At 47.2% G+C, this 22,662-nt stretch overlaps 1 protein-coding gene and 1 non-coding gene across 3 annotated transcripts in view; both read right to left on the minus strand.

Moving 5' to 3' along the window:
• The window catches only part of LOC121269068 (echinoderm microtubule-associated protein-like 6), a 738,052-nt gene that overhangs the window by 257,337 nt on the left and 458,053 nt on the right, over positions 1-22,662 (minus strand). Inside the window, exons 12-14 of one of the 2 annotated variants that reach the window (XM_041173516.1) lie at positions 22,020-22,039; positions 11,496-11,509; positions 583-689 (exon numbers count right to left, since the gene is read on the minus strand). In XM_041173516.1, coding sequence (XP_041029450.1) covers positions 583-689; positions 11,496-11,509; positions 22,020-22,039 — 141 coding nt within the window. The remainder of the gene's footprint in view (positions 1-582; positions 690-11,495; positions 11,510-22,019; positions 22,040-22,662) is intronic. The other variant, XM_041173508.1, reaches the window with a different exon arrangement.
• Positions 7,608-7,714, minus strand: LOC121275515. The gene has a single exon (XR_005942485.1). It is a non-coding gene; the product is annotated as a U6 spliceosomal RNA (small nuclear RNA).

Here is a 22,662-nt window from a genome sequence, read left to right on the forward strand (position 1 = left end):
AATAAACATTTTAAGATTTGCTAGATATACAATACTATATGATTCATTTGTGAACCTGGTTGATAACCTAGTAAAAATACTTAGCTTACTAAGCACAAACAAAGAACTGATTTTAAGTACATTCAGAGAATTGGCAGGCAGGGTGCACAGCCAACCTGTTCTTATCAGTAAGAGAACTGGGCTCTCAATTATATTCCATTGGTGGATTGTGGGCACTTAATCAACATTCCAGTAGCAACTTGTTGGTTCAGAAAAAGTTGTAAAATGGCTGACTTCCACATTTTACTAGCTGATAGTCAGAGATGCAGTGCGCTAGAATTATTCTGAGAGTCAGAAGGAGAACTCATGCTTTGTAATATTTCATGCCCATCTCACAGAAAAGTAGTGTAAAATCAAGGTAGTATTTCTTCACAGCAAGTGTTGGTTGCAAGACTCATTTCACAAAGGATTTTAGGTCCATAAATGAAAATGATTAAAAAACCGGCCTATAATAATTTTGAAAATATTAAGAGTTGTATAACTATCAGTTAATTCAAAATGGTAATACTAATATAAGTCAGTGCTACCACTGCATTTACTAACCTGACGATCATAACTGATTTGGACTTCTTGTTCAATGTCAGAATCCAACTCTGCCACATCTGACAGATCCGAATCAGATTCATCACTGTTTGAATCAGCATAGCTTTCTGTTCAAAACAAAGTAAATCATAATAAAATTATAATACATGAAAGCACTGTTTCATGTTTAAAGATTTTAGAATTAGTTAATTTCCATTATCATAAAAACATTCCAATAAAGTGGAATTGAGATTGAGATCGGATCAGCTATTACGTTGAATGGTGGAGCAGGCTCGATGGAGCCATATGGCCTACACCTTCTCCTATTTCTAATGTTTTAAACTAAATTGCCTTCAAATAATTGTACAATTGAACACAATCAAAAAAAACAAATTTTCAGGTCATGGTTAACCTATCATAGGAGCAATGCAAGAAGAGCCGTGGGGCAGGGGAAGCAAATAGCATGGTGCGACAACTTGGGCTGATTCTAACTATTTCCGAACAATGGGCTTGCAAGGGCCCTGAAAGATTTATGATTCCAAACATGCAAACGTTAAGATCTTGAAACTATTGCTAAAACATTAGTACAGAGGGTAGAATTTTAAGGTCCCATGCTGGCAGATTTGCAGGCTAAGGGGGGTGGGGGGGGGGGGGGGGGGGGGGGGGGGGGGGGGGGGGGGGGGTGGGGGTGGGGGGTGGGGGGTGGGGGGGGGTGCGGGGGCAGTGGGGTGGTTGGGGGGGGGGGGAAAGTGGCCATAAAGTTCCCTGGGTGGCCTTCCTGCCACCTTCCCACCCACCCCTTAACCTGTTCTCAATTTTACACGGGGTGGATGAGGCCTACGGCAGCCCACCCACACTTGCCCAACTGAGGCCCTTAAGTTGCCAATTAAAGGCAGCTTCCCACTCTGCATCAATTTTGAGGATGTTGGGAGAAATTCAGTGGCGGGAGAAGCCCAACAGGTCACCCTGCTTGGGCCTCGGGTGGAATGGGGGGCATCTCCCTCAAGGGCTCCCCAGCCCCTTGAGGTCTCTCCCCACCCCCCTCATTAGATACTCCTTCCCCCAAACTTCTCCATCAAGATCCGAACCCACCTCTCCCACCCCAACCCCCCACCTCACCTGAACCTTACCTCCCTTCCCTGCCATGAGACACCTCATACTTACCTGGTCCTGACTCTGGACTTGGAATTTGGGAACTTCTTGTAGTCCTAGTTCTGACCACTGCTGCCACTGGTGCTGCTGGAACAACAGAGCTGCCAGCCAATCAGATTGGCTGTCATCCCTCTGTGGTGGGACTTCTGCACGAGCGAGGAGAATAAGTCCCATCCCCAGCCTAAATCCTATTCCCAGCCAATTAACATTCCATGGGGTGTTAAATGGGTGTACAACTGCTGTGATTGGCAGGGATGCCAATCTTCGCCAACTCTTCGGGTGGCAGAGCAGGAAACCCTCCGCCATCTGAAAAATCTTGTTCATAATCTTTTTTCCATAATTAACTTTCAACAAGAATGCCCTTCTACAAAGTACTGGGCAACATATTGATGAAGAACCTTCTTAGATTCCTGAACATAATCAAATACATCTATGCGACACAGATTTTCAGTGCTATAATAGATTTAAAAAGGAAAGGATTTGCATTCATAATACATCTGAAGTATTTTTATGTTTATAAACATTATTAACAATTTGAACATACAAAATATGTATCCATGTTGTTTCTCCAACATTCATATCTACATAAATTATACACATAATTATAGCTACAGTTCAGTGCAAGTAAATTCATCAGTCTTGCAGCCCCAACAGTGAACCTCAGTGAAAAAAAGAATGCAGATCAGAGAATCAATGCTATTGTATTGTAACTCTATTTCCAACAAGTACTCCCTTTGCTGGGTGCAGGTTCATGAATTTACCATAAGTGCTTCATTTTTCATCTTCCCCTTAAGATACCAGTTTTGATGTGACTCCTGTTACATTTTTGTATCACTTCTTAGAAATAGTGGAGATGATTAATTGTTGTTCTGTAATAGGGATGTATACACAGGTCACAGGTCTGAGGACAGAATCATGATTAGCTGTGAGGTTTCCCATAATTGATGTCTTCCAAATTCAATATTGACACAAAACATTGGCACTAGTGTGAAGTATCAATGAGTCATTAGCTACTGTTGATAAAGGAATTTCAGACGAGCAAATTAAGTTTTTGTATGTCTGCATGATGTGTGTTAGCCTTGGTTCAGTTGGCAACACTTTCACCTCTGAGGCAGAAGATTGTGGATTCAAATCCCACTCCAGCACACGCTCTAGTGCAGTACTGATGGAGTGTGGCACTGTTGCTTTCTTTTGGATGAGACGTTAAACCATGGTGTCTCAGGTGGATATAAAAGAGCATATGGCACCATTTCAAGCATCAGCAGGTGAGTTATCCCCAGCATCCAGGGCAATATTTCTCCTCTGATCAACATCAAAAATACAGATTTTTTGGTAATTATTGCATTGCTGTTTGTGGGACTTATGATTCAAGCTGAGCTTACCTTCTGATGTTCCTCTTCCCTGGGTCACCATATGCACTCAAGCTGTCTTCCATACACTCTCACCAAGTCAGCCTTAACAGTACACCACTGCTTCACATGCCCATAACGAAGAATTACAGACCTTCAGTTGTTTCTTTGAACCTTCTTGCAAGCTGTTCTCACTTTAAATCCGAAGCTTGGAGCCTTTCTCTCTGCCCCTCACTCTTAAATTCACTTAACAGGACCTTTTCCCAGGTTGCTGTCCTTCCTTTAACTAGGTCTTCTTCAGACTTTCTCCTCTTCCACTCTCCTGGACTTTTGGGGTTTTTCTTAGTTTGGGACCTTTTTGTTCTTTTGGGAAATCTGCAGTTCCCTCTCCCAGTGTCCAGTCTCTCTGGGTCCTGGCTTCAAACTGAACTTAAAACTGCCATTTCTTTAGTTGTGTTTGTGGGAGGAATCCACCAATCTACCTACATTGTTGCTAGGCACAGCACTGTTCTTCCTACTCTTGTGTGTTTACTTTCACTTTATAGGGGTCATAAATGTCTCATTAGAAATGCAAGCAGCCTTTTAAAATGAAACTAAAACTCCATTTGACCTTTCTTAACAGACAGATACTGAAATACAAATCAAACTTAAACTTTAAAGCTAAAACTTATTCCTAACACCCACAAATATGAGTATAACTTACTTAAACTACCTCCATTTCCTAATAGAGACTTTGCTGAGTGCCAATTGGCTGCCGTGTTTCCTACATTACAATAGTGATTACGCATCAAAAACAGAAAACCAATTGATGAAGGTAATAACTTTATTCACTTCTATATTTATTTAGAGTCACACATTACAAGCATACACCTTCCAATCCCACTAACTAGTTTTAGTCAGTGTCTATTTAAAGGGCCCAAATGAAGCTAATACCCACCACCTGCATACAATTAAACACAATTAGTATACAATTAACAGATTCCCTTCTCTCTCTTTAAATAAAAAATAGAATACTTACAACCAAAATTTCTAAACAAAGTCAATTAAACATCTCCATATTCTGTACAAAAATAAAAATACCTGGAAAAACTCAGCAGGTCTGGCAGCATCTGCGGAGAGGAACACAGTTAACGTTTTGAGTCCGTATGACTCTTCAACAGAACTAAGTAAAAATAGAAAAGAGGTGTTCTGTTGAAGAGTTATAAGGACTCGAAATGTTAACTGTGTTCCTCTCCGCAGACGCTGCCAGACCTGCTGAATTTTCTAGGTATTTTTATTTTTGTTTTGGATTTCCAGCATCCACAGTTTTTTTGCTTTTATCCATATTCTGTACCATGCATTACATTATGAGGCAACCCTCCTTGAGGACCCTTAACAATGTCTCCATACATGCGTTTCTCTTTGTACAACAATCAGATAGTTGATGACTTACATCCAATTTTAGAAATTTATTTTTTTGTTTCAAGCCAACAAAGTTAATCTAATTGTTGTTCACTTATTTTTCATAGAGTCTACATTATACCAGAATGACTGATTATCTACATAAATTCAATGGATATACTGGCTGGGATTTTCCATGCCCACCAGCATCGGGTGCATTTGGTGTCGTGAGCGGATAATATGGTGAGAAGACCAAAAATTGGTTTCATGATAGTTGACACCAGTCTGTGATCATCACGCCACCTGCTAATGACGGGCTGCTTTCCCCACCATCGGACGTCATGAACCTCATTGTGTTACATCAGCGTATCATTATAAGGCTAGCCTGCTGGTGTCATCTCCCCCCACCCTCCCCACTGGATTGTTCACCCACATGTGGGAAAACACTTGGTGGGCTGATCTTCACTCGGGATTTCAAGGCCTGTTTGCCTACCTTGTTTGGTCAGCACTCGCAGTCATCAGTGCCAGGCTTCACAGGCAGCATCACATCACTTTTAGGGGGGGCTCACAGGTAAGTCTCTACCTACCAGATCAGCCATATGTGGGCGGCTTTTCAATGGCTGCAGGGCTAGGTCTTGATTGGGGAATGGGGCAGAGCGGCCTCAGACAAGGGAGGAAGCTGCAGGACAAGAGCTGTACTGAGGAAGAAGGGTATTCCAGGTTGTGTGTGGGGGCACATGTTGCTCCAATAACACTCAAGAAGCTTGACACCATCCAGGACAAAGCAGCCCACTTGGTTGGCACTCCATCCACAAACATTCAGTCCCTCCACCATCAACGCACAGTGACAGCAATGTGTACCATCTACAAGATGCACTGCAGGAACTCACCAAGCCACCTTACATAGCACCTTCCAAACCAATAATCACTACCAGCTAGAAGGACAAGGGCAGCAGACACAGGGGGATACCAACACCTGGAAGTTCCCCTTCAAGCCGCCCACCATCCTGACTTAGGAATATATCACCATTCCTTCACTGTTGCTAGGTCAAAATCCTGAAACACCCTCCCTAACAACACTGTGGGTGTACCCAAGTAACATGGACTGCAGTGGTTCAAGAAGGCAGCTCACCACCACCTTGTCAAGGGCAACTAGGGATGGGCAATAAATGCTGGCCTAGCCAGCGATGTCCACATCCCATGAATGAATTAAAAAAAGCAAAGGCATGATGGGCCGAATGGTCTCCTTCTGTGCTGTAGCCATTCTATGATTTGGTTATTCTATGATGTTATCTCCAGAAGATCCCTTGAATGATCTGGAGGCATAGAGATTCAGTGCCACAGTGACTTTCAACACTACAGACAATGGGTGCTCATCATTTCTCTTTGGGCTCAGCTCCTTTTCTATCATGGCACATAGCTTGGCAACTGCTTCTCTGATATTTGCAGGAGGCAGAGCTTCCGACAGTAGACCTCCTCCGGTTGGTACCATTTTCTGCACACAAGAGGATGGTTGCATGCCCCTCTGCACCTTCCTCATCCTTTCCCCCTTCTGACCTCATGGTCCTTGTGCCCCTATGAGCTCTGCTGCTTTGTTCCCTGTGGCTGCATAGCAATTTGCTGCACTCAGTTCTCAGGGCCTCCCATGATCCTTCCTATTTACTTTGTACATAATAGTGCCAAGTTAGAGAGGAAACTCAACCAGAATGCTTCTGTTCCAGCCAAGTTTGGCTTGCCCCCAGTTTACTGCTACCTTGTCTACTCAGTTTCATCCTCACTACCAAGCTAAGCTACCTCTCACAATGGATGCTGACTGCAGCCAAGGCTGACCTTCCACTGAGCTTCCAACTCCTTTTAGCTGCCTAGGCACTGAAGCTTCACAAAATGGGAAAACTCTGGTAAAATCGCAATGAACTGCTGTTTAACAGGCTTAACTACCTCCTGAACAAAAACAGAATTACCTGGAAAAACTCAGCAGGTCTGGCAGCATCGGCGGAGAAGAAAAGAGTTGACGTTTCGAGTTTTTGTTTTGGATTTCCAGCATCCGCAGTTTTTTTGTTTTTAACTACCTCCTGCGGCCTTCAAGCACAGCCTCCTCCCAGCAGCCCAGCAGCCTCTGGGAATACGCCGTAGGGAAGTAAGCACGTTGGGCTTCCCTTCTGATGTCACTTGCCACCATTTTTCCTCCCATCTGCCAACCTATCTCCAATGCACTGGCAAAATCATGGCCAGAGAGCCAGAATCATAATTGTACAAAGAACAGCAACAACATCAATATTCTAAAGATTTAGAGCAAGAGAGAGAAATTACTTAGAATGGGATAGGTGAGAACTTCATTTGTAGAGAAAACTGGTAATTGAGGGGCAGACAGAGGAATGAGAAATGATTAAACAGAAGGCTTCAATTTTGGAACAAAAAGCCCCTGGAGCTGAAGTTGTAGGTCCTGCTGAGAGTGGGAATGGAATCGGGCAAGAGATGAAAATACCAGCACTGGCTGGCATAAGCGATTTTCCAACTGTGTTCCTGGCATTGGCAACTTTCACTCAGAGCAGCCCCAAGATACTGACTGATCCAGGTCTTTCTCCGCTCCTTGTGCCACTACCTTCCCCACCACCTGCTTACGCCCCAGAAGTCTAGATGTTGCCTGCCGCTTGGGGGCTTTTCTCAGCTTGGCTGCCGGCCCCTTTTGGGGGCTCTTGGTCGCTGCTTTCTTGGCCCATTTGGCCACTGCTCTCTTCGGGTCCGCTCTATTGGACGTTGTCACTTTCCTCTTGGCTCTTCCTTGCTGCTCTGGGTGGAGGGAGGCCGAGGAGGTGCCGGCCCTGCTCTCGGCTGGGGATCCCTTGTTGGCCAAGGTGCTGAGCGGCTGATTGGGCTGGATGCCACTGCCCTTCTCCAGCTCATAGCCGGAGGCCGAGATGGTTTTCTTCAGGCTGCCCAGCTTGGCTGCCTGGAGCTCCTTGGTGGCGGCCACCGCCTCCAGGATCTGCCCAGCCACACTGCCGCCTTTCTGCAGCCAGTAGGTGGCTGCCTCGGCAGCTGGGGCAGCAGCAGAATCGGGAGGAGCGGGTGCGGGGACATCCGCTTTGGCAGGGATGCTCTCGGCCATCAGACAGATCCCGGTCAGTCCGCTGCTGTCACACTCCAAGAAATGTTTTGAAAGTCTGAAATATGGAACGCTTCACAAATTTGCGTGTCATCCCTGTGCAGGGGCCACGCTAATCTTCTTTGTATCGTTCCAATTTTAATATATGTGCTGCCGAAGCGAGCACTGTCATGCCCCAAAATACTGACTGATCCATTAACAATGCCAATCAACATTGTTAAAAATCTAATTGAGAGCTCATTAAGGGTTTTGTTCTGATTTTGACAGGGGTGCACAGGCTGCATGTGCTATCCAGGTCAGACCAGGTAAAAGGAGGTGGACATACAGTGGGAAGTCAATCATGGCTGTTCCAGGGAATTAGGTGGGTTTGGTGAAAGGGTGACCAGCATAAAGGTGAATTTGGCCATTTGAAAATAGATGTACAAGGGAAGGGAGAAGCTGATGACGTGGGCATGACTCTAAGATTTTGGGTCCAGTGACGATGAGGACAAACACCCTTCAAAGTGATTGCAATGCCCCAGGCGTCAGGAGGCCAGAGAGGGACGAGGAGCAGGAAGGACACAGAGGCCATACCCTCAGCATAGTATCTACTGGTGAAGAAACTACCTTAAGATGACCGCGAACCAGTGCCAAGGAGACTGCATCGCTCCAGAGAGAAATTTATGCTCACATCGCCCAAGACGTCACACCTCGCAGCATTGCTCGCCATGGCCTGTCAGTAGCCATCAGAGTTACTGTGGCATTAAACTTCTTCACTCTGGCTCCTTCCAAGGATCAGCAGAGGTCTTTGGTGGCATCTCGCAAACAGCTGCACACCACTGCGTCTTGCAGGTCACTATTTGTGAGAGCTGGACAGTACATTCAATTCCATATAGACATGTCTTCAAAGGGACATGGGGCAGTGGGTTTTGCCTCCATCACTGTATTCTCCTAAGAGTAGGGCATCATAGATGACACTTATGTGGCCATCAAAGCTCCCAGTGACTGGTCAGTCAGATTCATCAACAGGAAGGGCTTCCACTTCCTCAAAGTTCAGCTGATCAGCAACCACAAAAACAGCTTCTTCCATATGTGCACTTGCTTTCCTGGTTGCTGCCATGACACTTTCATCTTCTGTCAGTCCAGGCTGCTACAGCTCTTTGCTCCACAGTCTGTGGACGGATTCTAGGGGCCAAGGGATAATGCTATGGGAGCCAGAGAGAAAGGCACAGAGGTGGTACAACCGAAGTCATCTGCTCACTAGGACAACTATTGAGCAGGCTGTTGGGCTTCGGAAGATGTGGATCCAGTGCCTGGATTGGTTGAGTGATGCCCAACAGTAGCCTTCTGCAAGGGACTCCATCATTGTGGTGGTCTTCTGCTCTCTCCATAGCATACCCCAGAGAGGTGTGGGCCTTGAAAAAGGTTATGCCCTGGAAGGACATAGCTCAGTGGAGGAAAAGGAGCTGCAGGATATGGAAGAGAAGGAAGAAGAGGAGGGAGATGCAGAATAATGAGGTGCCCCAACTGCACAGGGAGTTGGCCGCACTTGGAATGGGCTATTTGTTCTCAAGGGAAAACTCTCCATCAGTTGGATTAATTGAGGTTGTTGGTCAATCAACTCACTCCCAGGACGTCATGGCAGGAGTTCCTTAAGGTAATGCACTAGGCCCAACCATCTTCAGCTGCTTCATCAATGACATTCGCTGATGATTGCACAATACCATTTGTGGGTCCTCAGATAATGAAGCAGTCCCTGTCCATAAGACCTGGACAACATTCAGGCTTGGGCTGATAAGTAGCAAGTAACATTCACACCCACAAGCGCCAGGCAATGACCAACTTCAACAAGAGAGAATCTAACCATCGCTCCTTGACATTCAATGGAATTACTATCACTGAATCTCTCTCTATCAACATCCTGGGGGTTACCATTGACCAGAAATTGAACTAGGCCAGCCATATTAATACTGTGACTACAAGAGCAGGTCAGTGGCTGGAAATTCTGCAGAGAGTAGCTCACCTCATGACTTCCAAAGCCTGTCTACCATCAAAGGCACAAATGAGAATTGTGGTGGAATTCTCTCCAGTTGCCTGAATGAGTGCAGCTCCAACAACACAAGAAGTTTGACCATCCAGGACAAAGCAGCCCACTTGATTCGTACCACATTCGACATTCACTCCCTCCACCACCGATGCAGTGGTGCGTACAATCTACAAGATGCACTACAGCAACTTACCAGGCTCCTTTGACACTTTCCAAACATGCAATCTCTACCACCTAAAAGGAAAAGGGCAGCAGATGCATGGGAACACCACCACCTGCAAGTTCCCCTCCAAGCTACACACCATCCTGGCTTGAAAATATATCAACGTTCCTTCACTGTTGTTGGGTCAAAATCCTGGAACTCCCTTTCTAAAAGCATTTTGGGTGTACTTACACGACATGGATTCCAGCAGTTCAAGGTGGCTCCTCACCACCAACTTCCCATGGGCAATTAGGGATGGGCAATAAATGCTCACCTAGCCAGCGACACCCACATCCCATGAACGAATACATAAAAAGAAAATGTCATTAATGTCAGGGATCATTTGCTTCAGGTTTATTCAACTGAACCCCTCTGACCCAAGAGCAAGGGCATGGTTTAAAACTCACTCTGGGGATCGGTTAGCTCAGTTGGCTGGATGGCTGGTTTGCGATGCAGAGTGATGACAACAGTGTAGGTTCAATTCCCGTACCAGCTGAGGTCATCCATGAAGGTCCTGTCTTTTCAACCTCACCCCTTGTCTGAGGTGTGGTGACCCTCAGGTTAAATTCATCAACAGTTGTCTCTCTCTCATGAGAGAGCAGTGACTTTTAGCCATTTTGAGTTGCCTGTGTGAACACTTCCATTGAAGACGTAGCTTGGAATATGTAAAATCTTCGTGCCGGTGAAGGATGCACATCTTCCCAGAGGTTTCACTGTCATCTTAGATGGACCCTTGCCCACCTTCACCACTTCATATCTCTTTTCTTATCCTGCCATTAATAAAAGCGAGCTCACACACCTGGCTTCCTGTGACAAAATTTACTTGGTGCTTATTAAGGAAATAATGCACAGTTACAGGTAGAAGACCCCCAGTGAGCCACCCAGTGCTCTGCTCGCCTCGGTAGCCTCCACACTTTGCCAACTCTATGCGGTACTCCGCTTGTGGCCTCAGAGCAGGTGGAGGCAGCCTGCACACTTGTCTCTGCCTGTGGCTGAGATTCAGTGGTATTTGTCCTCGTTGTAGAGTAGGGGCACATCCAGAGGCTGCTGCACCTGCCTAATTGCAAGGGTGACCTCTGTCACAAGTCTCTGTTGCACATATGCTCCATCAGAGGGACCAGGAAGGCCAATCGTGATGGCACTTCATGGGCAGTGGGGTCCTCATCCTCTTTGGTAACTGCCTCAGCCCTTGGCAGGCGCTCTGGATGGCTGGAGGGAGCAACAGGTCAGGTTCAACTGGTATCCAGACATCCCTGTGCCATCAGCACCATTGACCAATCAAGGCTACATTGTGTGAAATGCATCTTGCAAATGTCAATGCAGTTTTTGCATGCACTCCAAGTGCTGCTGCATACCGCTCTCCATGAGGTTGGTCACTGAATAGAGGAGATCATGGGCTCAAAGCCCTGATTCATAGTGATACACATGAGCTCCTCCATTTTCTATCCATGACCGCTCACTGCCTCAGGGAACACCAACATGTGAGAGCATATCTGTTGTTTTTAGTCTAAGTAGAGCTTCATTTCCAGTGATTCTGAAGCCCCACATCTGTGCCCAGCTGAGCAGGGCTGTGTCTGTCCTTTTTCCAAGGGGGACTGCTCACAGCTGCCTCTATCTTTGGCACCTCCTCCCGCATATTGGTGCTGTGCTCATCACCCAGTGTCAGTGTCACCCTATCCAACTGCACATGAGCACTTACTGAGATGATTGAATCTGCACTGGTAGGGGCTGTACTTGTAAGGTGCAATGGTGCCGTTTCTGAGTTCTAATGTTGCTGTGTTTGGCCTGATGATGGTGAGGGAGTTGGTCTCATTGCCTCTACATCTGCACCTGTGGGAGACACAAGATCATGAGAACTAGCCTTGGAGAGCAAAAGCCTCTCTAGCACTGAGGGTTCCCAATGCAACTCAGTCTTCGCTCTGCTGTCAGGTGGGGTGGATTGCAAAGCATCCTTTTAATGAATGTATTGCACTTTCAAATCACTATCTCCACCCATTTCGCCTTGCTCGACTTACTCATGATCTGCAACCCTGGTGATGTCTATGGCTTCCTCCTCCATGGCAGTGAGAACATGTAGGTAGGGACTCCCCCTTACCCCACAGGGCCCTCCCATAGGCACTTTGAGTTCATTTCTCCTGCAAGGCTAAAAGAAAGTGAGGCAAGGCACTGCTGACCCCTATGGCCAGTTCCAGCTGCTCCTATTCATTAGAAGATGCATGTTTCGTGCTGGCAGGTCCTTAGCTGCAATTGGTTCTGAGCCATTGTAAGGGGTCAGTAAGTGCCCTGGGCACATAGTCCTCTGATGTTCAGGAGAAGCATATGCCCACAGGTGCCTCAGCTGGTGTGTCTGCTGGAGGGTGAATAACCAGTAGCCTGTCCTGAGGGTTGGAAGTTGCACTCATCTTCTTTTACACTAGATCCAGTTTCCGCATACTACATGAATCCATATCTTTCTGCTTACTGTGTCAGATATCTCCACTCAGGGCTGCTTAGCCTGGGTGGGTGGTCACCTCCTGTCACTCTCTGGGAAGAGGGCCTCCGTCCTCTCCCTTACAGTCTCGAGAGGACCTCCAGGTCCACATCCACGAATCGAGGCGCTGTCCTGTCCTGGGTTCTAGTTCTCTGCCTCTCCTGAGACATTCTATGATTCTACGATCATCCAAACTAAGGTGAAGCAGTGAAATGGCAGCCGTGATCTATTTAAATTGGGTCCACACTTGAATAGTATCCATTCCACTCCTGCCCCCACCGCTGCTAATTACCTACCAAAGCTATTTCCAGGACAATTGAGGGGCAACTCCATCAAAATGGGGCTGGTGACTCTACTCCTGGGATGGATTGGGGACCCGACATTCACTTCCCGCCCCTGGAAGGAAAATCTTGCTCCATGCATTTTTTACACTTTAAATTTGAGGTGAGGTGTTGAGGAAGAAGGTCAAAGAAAGAGAGTTTGGAGTTGTTCATGCTTTCTGCAATGATCTTGGAGCAGTAATTTATTTTGGCTGGGGGGCGGGAGTGGGCTGGGGGTGGTGTTGGTGACAGTATAATTTGACCCATGAACAATTTGGCTTACGATTCAGCCACAGAAATAAGAGAATCGCATTTAGCTGCATAAACAATGGAAACCAAGGGTGAAAGTTTACGGCCCCGTTGTGGCAGAGGTGGGGCTGTAAAATGTGGCGAGCCATTCAGAAGTCCGTTGACTTCAGTGGGACCGGAAAATCCCGCAGGCGTGAACGGCCACAAAATTCTGCCCCAAGTAACTGACGTCAAGCTCCCAGAATCAGATCAATGCAAATGCAATCATAAAAACAAGATATACACACAGCTTCTAATACCACATAGCAAGTTTAAGTAGAAAACAGAAAACAAATCTAATTCACTGAAATATGTCATTGGGAATCAGTTTCTCTCAATGCACTCCCACATGGACTGACCCACTTGGTTTAGTGGGGCAGCAATTCATGTGCTCTGGATAGAACCTACAAGAATAATCTATGGATGAGTCCACAGCCCACATCTATGCAGTGCTAACTGAGCTGCAGGATATCATGGAGAGCATCCAGAGTCCACTGTAGCAGAGCTCAACTCGGCTGATGTTCAAATCTCAAACATAACTTCCACCTCTTACACAATAGCTCGGTTCTCAAGACAATTTACAGTAGTCTGTCTTGAACTGAATCACAATGTGAAGGAACCAGATTGAGACTGCTATAATGTGGACATCAGCAACCTCAGTGCTGTCAATGGACTGATATCACACAGATCTTTAGTCATACATAGGGAAAGCCCAGAAGCTAAACAAGAGAGACCTTACTCAGATTAATACAGATGTGTCCTTAAGCAAATAAGCTCAGTAAGTCACTACATGAATCCATCTCAGCTTCACTTGATGGGCTATTTATTGATTCAGCACAAGGACACTGATACCTCTCTATCTGACTTCCTGATCATCCTCAGGAACACTTATAAGAAACATATAGTTAAAGATTAAAAGGCAGTTACTTTCATTTAGGGAAAATACAGAATAACTGAACACACTTCACCCAAGCTACATAAAAATCAATAAAAATTGTGCTGAGTGATGCTGGAATGAGTCCTGGCAATTCTTTTAGTATGAGACAGATTGATTGTTGGGGACAAATGAAGTGGCATTCATGACAGTCAATAGTACACCTGCTTATGAGTCAAAAGATTGTGGATTCAAGGCCCATTCCAGAGTCCAGAAAACAAAATTTAGGCTGACATTCTGGTGTAGTAATGAGGGAGTACTGTACTATAGGAAGTGCCATCATTCAGATCAGGCATTCAAGCCAAGGACCCATCTACTGTTTTGGATAGATGTAAAGGATCCCATGGCCCTATTAAAAGGAGAATTAGGAATTCTCCCCCAGTATCTAGGTCAATGTTTATCCCCCACCAGCATCACTAAAACAGATTATCTGGGTATGATCATATTACTGTTTGTGTGGGCCTGCTATACCCAAATTGGCTGCTGCATTTCCTACATTACAATAATGACTGCACTTCAAACAGTGTTGGTCTAAAGCACCTTGGGATGTCCAAGATTTGTGGAAGGCCTGATATACAACTGGGTTCAATAGGGATGATACTTTTGGGACAAACTTTACACTTTGCAAAAAACTTGTATTTGTGAAATATTCCAACCCAAAGTGAAACTAAGATAGTTCTGGGAAAGGAGTTTGTAAATAGGTTTCCTAGCTGTGAGGTAGTTTCTGAGAGTTGACATTGCTATGAGGATGAAAGCTAGGTAACAAGAAAGGCAAATAGAAGCTAATTGGGTAGGAATGTTTCAAGCCTGTTGTGTGGCAGCAGAACACAGGCACAGAATGCCTCATGTATTCAGGAGAAACAAGCAGAACTCTACGAAAAGGTCAGTTTTCTGTTTGTAGGGGTGAGGGTGGCCAAAGACAAAAGGTTTGAAAATTAGTGATCGAACACGAAAAGGTCTGAAATATTCTGCTGATAAGGAATCATGTCATGATAACACTTTTTATGAAATATGGTAAAATGTAAATGCTTCTAGGCCATTTCAAATGGGTGGAATTATTAGACTTCAATTGGGTAGAAACATTAGTTTTCTCCTTTTTTATCTTCAATTACTATCAAGACCAATGCATTTGTATAAGATAACCAAAGTGACCTCAGCATTTCAGTATTCAATGCAGTTAGTGCACGTAATCCAGGGTGAAGTGCATACTAACAACAGATCATGATCTTGCTGAGTTATGTACATGCAAAGCAATGCAAAGAACTACAGTAATGCTTCATAAATTATTTACCAATATGACTCCATTTTAACTCACCACTATCTTTTCAAGCCTTTGTTAACCTTCTCAAGGGCAATTAGGGAAGGACAATAAAGGCTGGCCTTTCCAACAATGCCCACATCCCATGAACGAATATATATATATATATAAATAAAAAACTTTTTAAAATTTATATGACCTCAGATTCCAGCAGAAATAAAACAGCAATAAAGCAGCATAGTACCATTTGGTATGTTACTATTAAAATTCATACATTATAGATCTACATATAATATATCATATAAATTTGAAAATCTGTGTTTTTAAAATAATTTGTAAAAATGTTATTTTATGTACTCATGTGGGTTTCAGCCAAACACTCCATATTCCATGGTGACTGGAGAATCAGTGCAGCCCCCCTACCTCCCACCCACACACTATAATCAGCTCCTCTCCCCCCACCAAACATATCCCTCTTCTCAACGCTCCTGCCCACGACCTGCTCACTCATCCCTTCCCATCCCACTCAGTCCCAACTCACTCATGCCTTCCCTCCAATCCCCACAGCCCCCTTCAATCAAGTACTCACTCCATCCCACTCAGACCCAACTCACTCATCCCTTACTCCTTCACCCTCACCCTACCTAGATTTCCCTAGCTTGCCCAAATGTGGGGAAGCTGGAGTGGAAATGCAGTGATCCTGAGATGGATGATGGAAACATTTCATAAATTAGGCTAAAATCCTAAACTTTTATAAAAGATTGATTGATGTGGGATAGAAGTGGCTATCAGGACCCAAACCACAGGCCCTGGATCCCAACCTGAAGCTTGGCTCCACTCCCTCTGCTTACCTCCTCCTCCTTGTCCCTGCTCCAACCCCCAGCTAGCCCTGCTCATGATCCTCCTTCCCACCCCCAACCCTGCTTCCAATCCTTCCTCCCATCTCTGCTCCTTCCTTCCAGCCTCGCTCCCACTCTTACTCCAACCTGACTCCTGCTACCATCCCTGTTACTCTCCACCACCCTGCTCCCGCTCACCCCGTCTGGCCACGCAACCTACCCCTACACTCCACATCCATCTCTTCCCCCATATCACACCCCTGCCAGCCCCAATCCCTCTCCCCACCTGCTCCTGCTTGCTCCTTGGTCCCACAACCCCCAGCCCCATTTCCTGCATCCTGTTTTCTACCCCCACTCCCTGCCTCCTGGTCCTGCTTCCACCCTCCCATGCCTTGCAGCCCAGCCCCACCCCACTCCCCGCAACCTGGTCTCGCTTTCTCACCCAGCTACGGCCTTGCTACCCACCCAGTGCAGGTAGGTCGTCTGCAGGCTGCACATGGGAGCAGCAGCTACTGGAACCCTGGCCTCTGCATCATCCAATCATAGAAACTGAGCCAGTTCGGCAGCAGATTAAGAGAAACAGCCTGAGTTATAGGTCCCCAGAACCAGGTGGAGGTCGGAAAAAAAATTAAAAGGGTGGAATTCAGTGATTCAAGTCGGAACTCTGCCAAATGTCAGAAATCTCGCATCCCTGGCAGTAAGAGAACTCCTGGAACTCTTGGTGAAGTAATGTGTGAGGTAGATAAAAGAGGCTGAAACCTAAAAGCGGTGTGAATAGCTCAGGCACTCCAAAAAGGTGAGCATTTGTTCCTGAAGTGTCTAGACCATGAAGGTATTGTTTGTTGCTCAGTTGAAAAGGAACTGTGGAAAGATGTGCCCACAGGGCTGCCTTGACTCAAGGCAGAGATGGTTGGTAGAAGTGCACCTTGTTGGTGGTAATCGTGTCCAGGGACCTTGGATGGAGCAAAGCTGCTGGCGAAACAACTCTACGTCCAAATCCAGAGAGTGGGAAAAATGAGAGATCCTCATCAGGAAAATATAATAATTTTCATAATGTTACTGGAATTTGTTGTAAGTTAGAGTAATAGTGGGGCCTGTGTCTATGGGCAGGGTTTTCCCTTCGTCGAGCAGGCGCAGCAGGTGGGCCTGTGATCGGCCCCCAACTGCAATTTCATGCTGGCAGACCGATTAAGGCCCACCCAGCGTGAAACGCAGCTCCGCACAAGCCAGGAAGGGCCAAGCAGGGGTGGGGGCCTGTTGGCCATCTGGTCCAATGGCAACTTGGTAGCCAGTTTAAAAACAGCCCAGGCAGCCCCTGGAAGCTGCACGGAAGATGTTCCCTGAGCAGATGCCATGGACCCGAGTGCAGCTGGATACGGCAGGCAGGAGGGCGGGCTAGGTAGGCACTCGGATCCCCGCTTCCCTGATGAGTGACTTGCTGTCCTCCTAGAGGAGGTGGCTGCCAGGAGGGACATCCTTGTCCCCAGGGATGGGAGGAGGAGGCCACTGCACCTCACCAAGAGAGCATGGGAGGAGGTGGCAGCGCTGGTCAGCAGCCATGATGTGATGCGACGCTCCTGGGCGCAGTGTCAGAAGCCTTTCAATGACCTGCTGCACTTAGGATGGGTGAGTACCATGTTGACATGGGTCAATGTGCAGATGTGTTAAGATCTGACTGTCCCCCTGTGGACCTTAGGGGTGCTAGAGTCTGAATGCCAACTGTCAATCACGCCAGAGCTGGCCAAGGGGGTGAGCCCTGGCTGCTTGCACTGAGTGCCTTGCGGCCCGAGGGCCACGACTTGGATGTGCCCTGCCAGGTGCTCCTCAGCTAGGGTTGGCCAGGCTGCATGGTGCTGCAGATACAGAATGGATTAATCAATGCTCCTCTGTTGTTTCAAGAGAAAATGGTCCACAACAATATAGAAAGAATGCGGACCCCGGAGGCTCCGGTAGCCTCCTAAAATCTTCTCAAGGTATGAGCAAGACGCTCAAGAGCTGGCAGCTCCATTTCCAGCTGGGCATGGAGAGGCAGGGATACCAGATGAAGGAAACAGTGCAGTGCACACAGATGAGAATTTTGGCTTGTGCAACCGTTCTAATGTAGTCTTTTCATTGAGGTGAGCCTCGAACTTGGAGTCCCCATTGATCATTGGAAGATGAGGGCATCATGACGCAGATCTCCGTTGTCTCACCAGGGTGCCTGGCATGAACAGTGACAGTGTGATGACTTTAATTAATGACATGTCCTTCTCCTGCCTTTAGGTTCACCAGCAGGCGTTCACGCTCTGGACTCCGAAGGGCCACCCCTGACACTGGAGGACTAATGGGCATCATTTTCACCTGTGTCACACCCGCTCTCTGAAGCAGGCACTCGCGCAGATACAAGCACCTCGGTGGGCATTAGAGCGGTGGCTAGTATCTCAGTGCACATTTGCTTGAGGTGTAGGTGGAGCCCAGAGTGCCGGCAGTCGGATGACTGCTGGGGACCAGGATGATGCTCAGTTGAAGGCTGATGATGAGCTTCCGGAATCATCCATTAAGCGGCAGATGCTGGATAGCCAGCAAGATGTGCGGGAGGATCTGACGGAGATCCATGAGGGTATGCCTGCCATGTTCTCCATGATGGAGGAGTCCATGTGGAGCAAGACCATTGCATTGACCCTCATGACCGAGCACACTGCCTCCTCCATTGAGAAGGTGTCGACTCTCATGGAGAGGCAGCTCCAGGGACAGAATGAGGGGCTCCTGAGGTTGCACTCAGACCTGCAAGCCCTCACACAGGCACTGACATCAGGTGGTCAGTGTCAGTGTGGGAGATGGATGAAGCACCCACTATCCCAGCTAGGTTCCCATCCATCAATGATGTGCAGGGTTGTCCAGAGTGACCTTACATTGGCGCATGAGCTGCCTGTCATCTCTGCGGGCTGCTGTCAGGGCGCTCTGCATGATGGCAGCAGCTCCTCCGCCCCTCCACCAGTGACCATGGCATCTGATGAGGCTGCAGTGGCTGGGGAGATGCCAGCTGTGGCACTGGCCGCTCCCTCCCAGGCAGCGTCAGCACAGGCTCCACTGGCTAGAGGATGACCACCAACATCATCAAGGCCAACAAGATAGCAGAGTCAGCAGGCTGTCTGCAATGCTGCTGCCAGTGACGGGGGAGCACCTAGACGTAGCACTCACAAATGTAAATTAAAGGCACCATGAGCAAAAGGGGAACAGGTCACAGATGATTTTATGTTCATTTTTGTTTACTTTATGTCTGCTGGTCTGATGTTGAATAGCAGAAACGTTTCTGTTAAGATTATTGAACTGTCAGAATGATATAAATTGTGTTTTTGTCATCATGGCCTGAGTATGCTTCACCTTTTTATTTCCTTGGTGCGGGGAACACCAGTATGTAATGCTGGACATAGGTGGCTCTGAAATTTATTGCACAGACAGTGAGTGTTCTTTTGATTCAAATGAGAGTGTCCTTTCAGACATCCAGGATGGAGGCGCAGCCCGGGCATGAGTTTGAGGCTGATGTTTGGTATCCTAGCTGAAGTAGTGTTGGATCAAGGCATCCCTGATGTCCCTGCCTCCCTGCAGGTTACCAAGATCTGGCTCCAGACCCTCAGTGTTCTCCTCACTGTGCGCCCTTCAGACTCAATACTGGACTCATCATCTGCGGCCTGTGGAGCTGCGTCAAAATCGTCTTCCGCCAGTGGGCCGTACCTTGCCAGTGCCAGATTGTGGAGAGCGCAGCATGCAACCACGATTAGTGACACCCGCTCTGGGGGCTACTGTAGTGCTCCCCCTGAACGGTCCAGGCATCAGAAGCGCATCTTGAGAAGACCTATGGTCATCCCTACTACTGCCCTTGTGGAGGCATGACTCGTACTCTAACAATTCTCTGCCTCTGTTCTTGGGTGGCGGAGAGGTGTAATGGGCCACCTCTTCAATGGATAGCCCTCGTCACCCAGCAACCATCTATCCAGTCGGGCTGGAGCATTAAAAAGCCTCGGCACCTGAGTGTCTCAGGATGTACGGATCATGGGAGCTGCCATGGTATCTTGCACAGATTTGCAGAATCTGCATCCTGTGGTCACACACCATCTGCATGTTCATGGAGTGGAATGCCTTCCTGTTGATGAAGGCACCCAGGCTGATCCACTAGCGCCTTGATGGCCACATGTGTGCAGTCGATTGCTCCCTGGACATGGAGGAACCCAGCAATCACTGCAAAGCCTCTGACTTGCTCAGTCTGACCGGCCTCGTCCGTATGGTAAAGGATAAAAGTCAGCACCCACCTGAACAAAGCCTTTGTCACCAGCTTGACGCAAGTGTGGGTAGCTGATTGGGAGCCTCCACACAGATCCCCCACTGACCCCTGGAAAAGAGCCGGAGGCATAGAAGTTGAGGGCCCCAGTGACCTTCAGAGTCACTGGCATGGGGTGTCCACCCATATAGCTGGAGCTGATCTCAGGCCCAATCATCTAGCAAAATGGAGGACACGCACTCCCTTAAGAGACGGAGCATTCTTCGGCATTGCACCTCAGACATATTGAGGTAGCTGCATCACTGCCTGTAAACCCTGGCAGCAGGATAGTGACATCTTCTGTGGCCCCTCCACCTTGGTCTACCTGCTGGCCCTGCACCCCTTGTGCCTGCGCCTCTTCTCCCACAGGTCCTTCCCCTGGAAGCTGCATAGGGACATGTGGCCTCCTCTTCCTTTTGCCTCTCTCTTCCTCCTCAGTGGAGGTGCCTCCAACGGTGACCACAATCCCCATTACTAGGGTAAGCGAGGGCTGGCTGATACTTGGAAGGGTCGACACAGTCTGAATCCACTGGGGCCTGGCAGACAGCAATGAGTCCTGAAATGAAGCCTGGAAATGCTAAGACTGAAACCCCGAACAGAGATGAAGCTGCTAAGTACCAATATGCAAGCAGCTGCAAATTATCTCCAAAACTCCTCATTACTCACAATGGCAATGCTGCTGGACATTTTTATCCTGCCCTTCAATAAGGTGTGTGAATATGTCCACTGGCTGCCTGCCCGTTTTGCCCATGTGACGAACAGAAAATTGCATGGGCAAGGAAAAATCACAGTCAATTGGACCATTCAGGCCTTAAGTGGCTGCTTAATTAATGGTGAGAGCTGCTCTGGCACCCACACGCAAAAAGTTCTCCCCTATATATATATATGTGTGTGTGCGCGTGTGCGTGTGTGCATGCACGTGCGTGTGTGTGTGCACGCGCGTGCGTACATGTATGTGCATGTGTACGTGCATGTGCATGCGTGCGCATGTGAATGTATGTATCTGGGACTTAATTCAATTAAAAGAAGCTGGTCTGAAGGCTTTGATGTATCAGAAGATAAGCTAGGTTTGACATGTTAAGTAGATAAACATAGGGGAAGCTTTAGAATGTGAGGTGTAAAGGGAACATTTGCATTTTAAATAAGCCAGTCTAGCTTGAATTCAAAAGAGGGAGTGAAATGTTTTACCGAGCCAGGAGAAGTTAAGAAACAGTGTGTTTATTTTTCCCAAAGATTACTGGTAAAATTGGTACTATGATAGATTTTGAGTTAAGTCCAAAGACATAGTGAAACAATGGGAATCTGCATTCAAAGGAGAAATCTGCAGAAAGGAGATGAGGTTGTGTGTAGGAAAGAAGGAATTCTAAGAACTAAAACAAGCATGAAAAGCCTCCAGCATCTAAGCCACAAGCTGCCGTCAACAAAGGACACAAGCTGAGAAAACTCACTTTGAATTTGACTGTCTAGGGTGTGTGCTTTGCCTGGGTCAGTTTAAATCTATGTCTTTTTTTAAATTCATTCACAGGATATGGGCTTCGCTAGCTGGGCCAGCATTTATTGCCCATCCCTAGTTGCCCTTGAGAAGGTGGTGAGTTGCCTTCTTGAACCACTGCAGTCCATGTGGTGTAGGTACACTCAGTTCTGTTAGGAAGGGAATTCCGGGATTTTGACCCAGCGACAGTGAAGGAACCACGATATAGTTCCAAGTCAGGATGGTGAGTGACTTAGAGGGGTACTTCCTGGTGGCGGTGTTCCCATCTATCTGCTGCCCTTGTCCTTCTAGGTGGTAGTTGTCGTGGGTTTGGAAGGTGCTGTCTAAGGACCATAGGCAAATTACTGCAGTGCATCCTTCAGATGGTACACACTACTGCTATTGTGCGTCGGTGGTGGAGGGAGTGAATGTTTGTGGATGTGGTGCCAATCAAGCGGACTGCTTTGCCCTCGACAGGGTCCAGCTTCTTCAGTGTTGTAGGAGCTGCACTCATCCAGGCAAGTGGGAGGTATTCCATCACACTCCTGATTTGTGCCTTGTAGATGGTGGACAGGCTTTGGGGGGGTCAGGAGGCGAGTTACTCGTCGCATGATTCCTAGCCTCTGACCTGCTCTTGTAGCCACAGTGTTTATATGGCTAGTCCAGTTCAGTTTCTGGTCAATGGTAATGCCCAGGATGTTGATGGTGGGGGATTCAGTGATGGTAATGCCATTGAACATCAAGGGGCGATGGTTGGATTCTCTCTTGTTGGAGATAGTCATTGACTGACACTTGTGTGGCGTGAATATTACTTGCCACTTGTCGGTCCAAGCCTGGATATTCTCCAGGTCTTGCTGCATTCGGACATGGACTGCTTCAGTATCTGAGGAGTTGCGAATGGTGCTGAATATTATGCAATCATCAGGGAACATCCCCACTTCTGACCTTATGATGGAAGGAAGGTTATTGATGAAGCAGCTGAAGATGGTTGAGCCGAGGACACTATCCT

This window comes from Carcharodon carcharias, chromosome 2 (assembly GCF_017639515.1).
Source record: "Carcharodon carcharias isolate sCarCar2 chromosome 2, sCarCar2.pri, whole genome shotgun sequence".
Classification (NCBI taxonomy): domain Eukaryota; kingdom Metazoa; phylum Chordata; class Chondrichthyes; order Lamniformes; family Lamnidae; genus Carcharodon; species Carcharodon carcharias.